At 36.9% G+C, this 9344-nt stretch overlaps 1 protein-coding gene across 1 annotated transcript; it reads right to left on the reverse strand.

The window, feature by feature from the left end:
• Positions 1-2787: 2787 nt before the first annotated feature.
• On the reverse strand, positions 2788-3711 carry LOC143391853 (olfactory receptor 5B3-like). The gene has a single exon (XM_076844607.2). It carries the CDS (start codon positions 3709-3711, stop codon positions 2788-2790), a length of 924 nt encoding a protein of 307 aa, XP_076700722.2.
• Between the last annotated feature and the right edge of the window lie 5633 nt (positions 3712-9344).

A 9344-nucleotide genomic window follows, 5' to 3' on the forward strand; every position in this document is an offset into this window, starting at 1 on the left:
TAGCAAATGCCATATTTGCTCTCTTTCAAATGGCTAAGTAGTATTCTATTGTATAAATGTGTGTGTGTTTGTGTGTATCACATTTTCTTTATCAATCCACTAAATTCTGATGTCCTTTTGCAAGTAGAATTAGACCTACTACTCAGAGTAAGGCCAGCCTCAGCATGCTGTCTTAGCTGATTAAGTGATTAAGTTTACACGGCTCAATGAAAGTTCAGTGGAACTCTATATCACCCAAGGTAAGTTTAATGGCCTACCCTTATGCAGTAGCTGTGCAAGACAGGGATGGTTCTTTTCAGGACCTACCCCATTGCTCTTTGCTTCTGATTTCTAACTAAACTCAAGTCCCAGAAGACCTCTACAGTTTGTGATCTCTGAAGAGATGTGCTAATCTCCAAAGGAATTACTTACGTTTCTAATTTATACGGAAAGAAATCTTAAGCATATATGTGGGAATAGATATTAAGAGTGTGGAATTATGGAAGGAAGAGAAAGCTGATTCAGTCAAAATAAGTTGTATATCGTTATATCCTGTGCACTTACAAATGTGTAACAAAGAATCCCACCTTTGTGTAGAATTGTAATGCACCAATAAAAATATGGAAAAAATAAAAACACAATTAAAATATTTAATAAAAAATAAGTATAATGGGTCTAACAATTAACTTAGTTGTCTAAAACGTAAAACAAAGGTGATCATTAATATTTGAAGTAGAATTATCCAAAGACTTTTATTTAATGTAGAAGAAATTATAAACCTTGAATAACTTGGATTTACTATTTTACTGCATATTCACTGTAGGATGGTGAGGGAAAAAAAAAACATAGCTTTTACCATGGCTATGAGAATAAAGGATTTTTTGAGAGGAGTCCAAGCATCTTTGAAAAGCTGTGTGATCACACTTCTCTAAAGACTACATCTTAAAATGAGAGCTCAGGCCACTGATTTGGGAAAATTTAAAATAATGAGAGTCACTGGATCCCAAAGAGGCAGGGGTCAACCGCCATGAGCCAGATGGAATGTGGGTGTTGTTATTTTTAGGAATAGCAGATTCAAACGGCAGTTAGAATACTGACCTATGTGATTGTATCATATTGACAAGACCATTCTGGTGTTCCTAAGTGTTAAGTAGAAAGTAAGCTTAATAAATTCTTCTAGGATATGCTAGAGAAAAATTCGAAGTCAGGTGAACAAAATATGTCTGAATCACAGAACTATAGCCTCAAGCTGTCAGTCAATTCCCAGACTGGAGCATGTTTATAGACCGAGGCTTTCAGTTGTCAAGGCCAGAAATACACCTTCAATGTCCTGCCTGAAGACTACATCATCTCCTCAGAAGTTTGTGATCACCTAGTCCTCAAGAATCTTGAGTACCTTTCCCTTCCATAATATACAACACTGACCCTTTGCGTTGATGACATGAAGGTGACTGGTCTAGAAGGACCAAGAATCAACAGATTCTCTAATATCATTTCTATTCAAGTGAGCATCAAGGGATCAGATGATGACCACCCACACTGATGGTGGTCGATCTTCTTTAGTCTACGGCCTCAACTTGTATTCTCTTTCAGAAATAACCCCACAAACACACAGAGAAAATGCCTTACTGGCTCTCTGGGTATCCTTTAATCTATTCAAAAGAATGCATAAAATTCATCACCAATACAGTCACATTTAATAATAATAAATATCTTTAATAAGGGTTTGACAAGTAGAGTGCAGGAAATCATAAACATTCTCATTCAGATATTATGATTCTGGATATAATGTTCTTTTTTTTTTCCAGGCAACACACTTTTTAAGAGGTAAATTACTTGAGTAACTTAGATTTAGTGTGGGTCTTAAAGTATGACACAGCATGTAGAGAAGATCTGAGATGAATGGTTTCAAGTCTTGTGTATCCCACAAATTTTAATCAAATTCATAAAGATTATTTTGCCTCCAAAAAGGATGTGGGGGACAAGGTACACTCAGACATTGTTCACAGGACTGAAAATGAGTGTAACCACTCTATAAAGCAGTACGGAAATTCCTCAAGAAACTAAGAATGGAAACACCATATAACCCAGCTATCCCAATCCTTGGCATATATTCAAAAGATTTAAAATCAGAATATTATAGAGATGTGGCACATCAATGTTTACAGAAGCACAATTTACAATAGCATTGGAACACACCTAGGTGCTCTTGCACAGATGAATGGATAAAGAAAATGTGGTATATACATACAATGGAGCACTACTCAGCAATAGAAAAATAATGAAATTATGGCATTGGCCAGTAAATGAATGGAATGAAAACCATCATGCTAAGTGAAAAAACCCAGACTCCAAAAGTCAGATAGAACTCTGTCTCTGATATGTGAAAGCTAGTCCAAAGTAAGGGGGAGGGGCCAAAAGGAAGTAGAGATTCCATTAATATAGAAGAAAGATCAGTGGGATTAAGGAAGGGGTTCAAGGAGAAGAGAAGCAGGAGAGGATGAGAGAAGAACAGAGAATGAATCCAACCAAACTTTCCTATGTTCATATACAAATATATCACAGAGAATCTCACTTTTAAGTATATCCACAGGTACTAATAAAAAAAAAACATGTAAGTAAATAGCAGAAAGATCAGTAAAGTAGAAGAAAGGACAGAGGTAAGAGAAGAAGAGAGAAAAGAAAGGGGAAATACTGAGAATTGAATTAGAGCAAATTATATTTCATATTTTTATAATTATGTCAAAATGAATTTTACTGTTATGTGTAGCTAAAAAGAATGAATTAAAGTAAACTAATTTCAAAAGACTATTTTGACTTCAAAAAAATCTTTGAGAATGCACTCTTCACCTCCTTGTTCCTCAAACTATAGACCATAGGGTTCAGCATGGGGATGACCATAGTGTAGAACACAGAAACAATCTTGTCCGTGTCCATGGAGTGACTGGAGCTGGGCTGTAAGTACATGAAGATGGTGGTCCCATAGAAAATGGAGACTGCAGTGAAGTGGGAGGCACAGGTGGACATAGCCTTCCGGTGTCCTGCACCTGAGCGCATCTTCAGGATGGTGATAAAAATCAATATGTAGGATATTAAGATAACTGAGAGCGCAACAAGGATAACAAAGCTGGCAACATAAATGAGAACCAGCTCTTTCACATGTCTGTCAGAGCAAGAGAGGGCCATGACTGCTGGAATATCACAGAAAAAATGGTGGACCACATTGGACTTACAGAATGTGAGACTAAAAGTGTCTCCAGTGTAGAAGGAGGCACTCAAGAATCCACAGACATAGCAGCCTGTTACGATACATGCACACACACGTGTTGTCATGGTGGTGGTGTAGTGTAGCGGCTTACACACTGCTGCATAGCGATCATAGGCCATTGAGGATAAGAGGTAATTTTCCACAGTGGCAAAGGCTGTGAAAAAGAACAGCTGAGCAGCACAAGCATTGTAGGAGATGACCTCAATTCCTAGAAGGAGTTCAGCCATGACCCTGGGAGTGACAGCTGAAGAGTAGCAGATGTCTGCCAGAGACAGGTTACCCAGGAAAAAGTACATGGGAGTGTGGAGACGGGAGTCCATGAGAATCAACAGGATCATCCCCAGGTTCCCAACCAGAGTGACGGTGTAGATGAGGAGGAAGGTCACAAAGAGGGGAAGCTGCAGACCTGGGTCCTTGGTCAGTCCCAGCAGGATGAAGTGGGTCACTTCTGTCCTGTTCTCCATCAATGTTGTCTGAGCATCACTAGATCTTCTACAGCCGTGAAAAAAAATTGAAACAGAATGATAAAGAAATTGAAACTAGAAAGTATAATAAACACTTCTTTGTTCCAGTAATTTGTACTTTGAGATTTAAAGGGGGGAAGGTCTTGAGAAAACAAATTTAGTGTGTCAATTATAAACAGGGTAAGTTCTTGAATCCGAGGAATTTTAATTTATCATATACCCTATATTAAGTTTTTATATGTTTCTTGACTGAGATTTAGACATTTTAACAACTTGATCAAAATGATATCTGGATGAGTCTATTGGTCCATTCTCCTTTCCATAACTGCCACTTCCATGTTTGTTTCTCACCTTCAAGAACTACACTGGACACTTCAGATGGGCATTTATGTGGGGTTCTTTCAAAAGTTTAGTTGGTTGTTACACTCATGTAAATTATCAGCACAAGAGGTTGAGTAATTTGTTAATATTCACCCAAGAATGTCTATTCTGGACCTGTGGCAACCTTTAACCATAATGAGTCTAAGTCTAATGGTTTAAAATTAATTTAAATCAAGTTGAATTTAACTCAACTTCATAATTAATTACTCCATGTCTCCTCTGGTTCAATCTCAGTATTTGGTGTTTCACAGTGAATGGAGTGAGTGACTGATTAGGTGGTAATTTCATCTTGTTCACTAAGTATCTGCCTCTCTCTAGAGGAAAAATAAGCAAGCAAAAAAGCAACCATAGATTGAAATGACCCATTCAACTTTAAAAGGATCCTAAAATAATTTACAAGCTGTGACTTACATTTTAACCTTTCCTCCACAATCTCATGCTGTACATAAACAGCACATCTATATGTTGACAGAGATAAGATTAAAAGCATAAACTTTAGCTGAGGGTGAAGAAGGGTTTAATTCACATCACTCAATGGCACATCTCTATGCACATCGGATTTGTAGGGAATAACTGGTGGTGAGAGTCTGCTCAAACTGCAGAGGCAATTCTGAGAAAAAGCACATCATCAGATTTAGTAGATACAGAGATTAGATTTGGCGGGAGGAAATGCATTTCCATGTTACCATTTACCTCCTAACAATCATTGGTCCAAACCTAACCCCCCTGAACATCATTATTTTTATCTGCAAAATGAAGATGCTAATGAGATCTACTTCCAGATATTATTGTGAGAAATTAGTAAGATAATTCACAAATAAATTTGAATAGCTATAATGTTACTATTATTATAGGATAACCATCTTTATGTTGGTTTGATCAAGGTGAGTGTTGAAACGCAGGCCTTCAGTCATGGGTGAGTAGGAAGTCCCTCAGCTTCTCCGTCCAGTTTGGCTTTTCTCCTACACTGGGTCTACTGATTTTCTGTGCTGTTTCTCAACTTCTCCTTACTCCAAGCCTGAGGTTACTGCTCTTGAAATTCCACCCAAGCCATTTCTTTCCAACATTGCTTCCTTAAAATCCATATTTTAGTTTGGATAAAAGAATTTATTTTTCTTAAACTCATTATTTCTCTCATTACTGTCATGCCATAACCAAATCCCAGAGACAAGTGTTCAGAGTTCCCAAATCATAGTCTGTCTTTAACTCAGACTTGTTCTCAAGGGCACTCCCATATTGTAAAGTATTTTATCAAATTTATGTTTGTGTAGTAACAGTATTTAAAATGCTTTTATTGGAACTGTAGTTCTGGAAGGAGAGCCATCCAACACTAACACTATTTCTTACCATCTTTTTCTTAAGTCTCCCTCAACGTCACTTTACAAGTCAGCCACTGACCACAACGTTGCAACCTTTAACACCCATGACACCATTTATCACATGTTCTGTTTTACAACCAGTGAAAAGGATTTTGTATACATATGTGCTTAAAAGTAGACAACCTCATCCTCAGGGAATTGAGGATTTGAGAAATTATGTGTTACTCTAAAATTGCACAGCTAGTAACAGAAAGACTCCACATTCAAGATTTAAGGAAACCTCCAACCTAATTAAATTTTTTATTCATGTCATTGTCAGCATGTGTACATGCGACAGCAATACTAAGCATGCGATTATGGAGGAAAGATTTAAATGCAGTTCAGAGTTTAGTAGTTCATTTAAGATCCTTTTGTGGTTTAAAGCATGATAATTTTACTGTTCCAGAATTTGTTTTTCTTGTTCATGTACCTCCAGTGAGAAACAAAAATGTAGTTAACAAGATGAAATTGTCACCTAATCACATGTCTTAAATTTTTTTCATATTTTTTGAGATAGAGCTATGATTTGTTATGAGAATATCTAAATGCTCTCTCGGAAGTTTTCTCATTTATAACTTCCAACTCACCTCCATTTCTCTTTTTAAATAATTCATAGTAGGTATAGTCACCCTGCGTTTTTTATGATTACACTTCTCACTACAATGTTTATGGAATATAGAATCTTACCATTTTTCTGGAGAAGAAAGAACAGACAATCCAGAATAGTGTGTTTGAAATCACGAAGTCAGCCAGGAAATACTGCATAAGACTATTGGAGTCTCTCAGGTAGAGGTTTCTCTAACCCAGGGGAAAAAAATGGAGGAAAGAACATTATCACGGATCAATTCCAATCTATCATAAATTCTTTGTTTCTTTAGAAAAGTCAATTACCTCCTCCTTATTTACATAATAAGCATGATAATATTACATCTTTCACAGAATTGTGCCTGTAAATAATGAATAAAAGAGGTCTACAGAATCTCATGTAGTGGATATCAATAAAAACTCTGTCAGTGTGATTATTGTCTTTGAGGGTTTGCCTGACCATGGTTGAAGGTTCATGCAAATGTTCAGGTCAAAAGAAGGCCTCTATGTACTAACAATGGCTGTCATTTATATAGATAAATGAGGTCCAATTAAGCACTGAATGGAGTGTATGTCTTCCCAAATAGGTCATTTGGAGTCATACTGGGATTTCAGAGGCTAACACATGGAGATCTGGAGAGAGTTATATAGAGTTGAGACCTCTGGAGACTGTCCCCATGAGACTATCTACAGCTCCTGATCCAACTTTCCTATGGAAGAAGCAATTAAACTGTCTATAGGGATCAAGCTAGTTAGCCTTAAGTTGTACAGATTTGGGGTATTATTTTCATTTATTATCAATGTATAACTCACATACGGTAATACCCTCATTTTTTAGTGTATAATTATAATAATTTTGTCAAGTGCATGGTCATCTAACAACCACAATCACCTACAACAATTTATCTTTAATAAACTTATCCAATCCTCTGCCCCGAACTACAAATAAACCATTTTATACAAATAGTTTTCCATCATTAGAATGTCATAAAAAGATTATAAAAGAGTACTATGAATAACCATCACAACATGTTGGATAACATAGATACAATACAAATTCTTATAAATGCACACATTGCCAAAACCAACTCCAGATTCATAGAAAATCTGAATATACCTATAACATGTGAAGAGATTGAACTAATACTAAATAACTTCCCCCAAAGAGGAAAGTGAAGGAACAGGTAGATTCACTTGTGAATTCTCCCAAATCTACAACAGCCATGTAAGATTGACAGAGAAGAAACCAGACAAAGGTCAGTATTAGTTTCCTATGGCTGCTGTAACAAATTACTGCAAATACTGATGCTTACCACAACAAGTTTTTATTCATTCTCAGGTCTAGAAATTGAAATTCCACAGCCCCTTCCTGAGCTCCAGGGCACATTCAGTTTCTTACTTCTTCCTTCTTCTGGTGGCTGCTGGCATACCATAGCTGCTTGTTTCTGAGGTCACAGTATCAGCTCCTCTTTTTCTGTCTTAAACTGTCTATAGGGACAGCTTATTTGCTGAGTGGAGGGTGATGACGTTAGCATGGGTGATCAGGGTCAGCTCCATGACAGGGCAACGTTTCAGCAAGGATGAGAATGGAGAGAGAACAGCAAGTTCAGAGGCTCGGAGCAAGAGCCCGCATGGAGCTGAGGACAAAGAGCAAAGAGCTCAGTGCAAACAAAGTGGGGTCAAAACAGGAGTGACAAGAGAAAATGTGACTCTGGAAAGTTAAGAAAACAAGATCGGCACTGGCCATTTCAAGTACTTACAGAGAAAAACACTGTGGCTTTATAGGTTTCTTAGTGTGAAATTTAGTGGTGATACACAAGAGAATTTAAAAATATAGTATTATTTTTTCTCAATTTGTCTTGTACGCCTACTAAAGAGTTCATTATAACATGAACATGTTTGTTCTATACAATGACACGGTCAAGTCAGAACTATTAATTCTTTTAAGATGTTATATGTTTCTCCAGATAAAATATTACAACAAAAAGAAAACGCTTCCATTCTAAGGTATGCAAAGTTCTCTCAAATTAGGACTCATAGAACATTCAACTAAAGAAATTATTATTCAACTAAAGAAATAAATATTATACATAACATTTATATTATAAAAGCTGAATTAAACATTTATTATTATTATTATTATTATTATTATTATTATTATTATATCATTGCTGCATTCCATTTAATTCTGACAAACTCACTATACCCGTGTGTGTGTGCCCTCAAGAGACACCTGCATGCACTCCTACACATGTGCGCATTTGTGCCACTGTTTTATATGCATCTTTGCATGGGTATGTGGTATAAAATAATACACCTAGAATGAGGATATATCAAAATTGTTAATAAAGTTTTTAACAGGTCCAGAGACATCTTTACCATTCTTCTATAGTTAATAGATTTCTGAACACAGTGTTTCCTTTTTTCTAGACAACAGACTGCAGATGTAAGGGTATCACTGCAGGAAGTTAACTTCAATGTGGACCTTAAAATGTGACTCAGTATGTGGAGAAGATCTGAGGGGGATGAATCCAGGTATTGTGCATTCTACTGTTGAAGTCATCATCCTAAAGACAATTTTGCTTCCAAAAAAAAACTTTTTGGATGCACCCTTCATTTCTTGTTCCACAGGTTATAAACCACAGTGTTCAGAATTGGGATGACCATAGCATAGAACACAGATGCCATTTTGTCTGAGTCCATGGAATGACTGGAGCTGGGCTGAAGGTACTTGGGGATGAAGACTAAAGTGAGGTGGGATGTGCAAGTGTACAAAGACTTCTTCTATTCTGAAGTTGAGTGCCTTGTAAGGATGATGATGAAAATGAATATGTGGTGTACCAAGATAAACAGGTGAGCAAAAAACAGATTGAAGGTCATGGCACAAACAAAACCAGCTCACTAACATGTCCACCAGAACGAAAGAGAATCATGACCGCAGGAATATCACAGAATTGATACAGCACATGGACATTCTGAATGAGAGGCTGAGTGTGTCCCCATTGTTGATGGAAGCCACAGACAAGCTATAAGCTATGGCAGACAAGCACACAGACTTTTTGTCATGATGGTGGTGTAATGTAGGGGTTTGCACACACAGGTCATTGAAGCCAAGAGATAAATTTTCACAGTGGCAAAGGCTATACAAAAAGAAGATCTGAGCATCATAAGCATTGTAAAAAAAAATGACCTTTTCTTCTAGAAGGAACCCTCTATCACTATGGGAATTACAGCTGAAGATTTTAAAAGGCCACCAGAGACGTGCCACTGAGGAAAACTTCAGGGAGTGAGAAGATGAGAGTCCAAGAG

Source organism: Callospermophilus lateralis, chromosome 2, assembly GCF_048772815.1.
Source record: "Callospermophilus lateralis isolate mCalLat2 chromosome 2, mCalLat2.hap1, whole genome shotgun sequence".
NCBI lineage: Eukaryota > Metazoa > Chordata > Mammalia > Rodentia > Sciuridae > Callospermophilus > Callospermophilus lateralis.

Coding starts and splice junctions, on each gene's coding strand:
- LOC143391853 (XM_076844607.2), bottom strand. CDS start 3,711: ATGGAGAACAGGACAGAAGTGACCCACTTCATCCTGCTGGGACTGACC.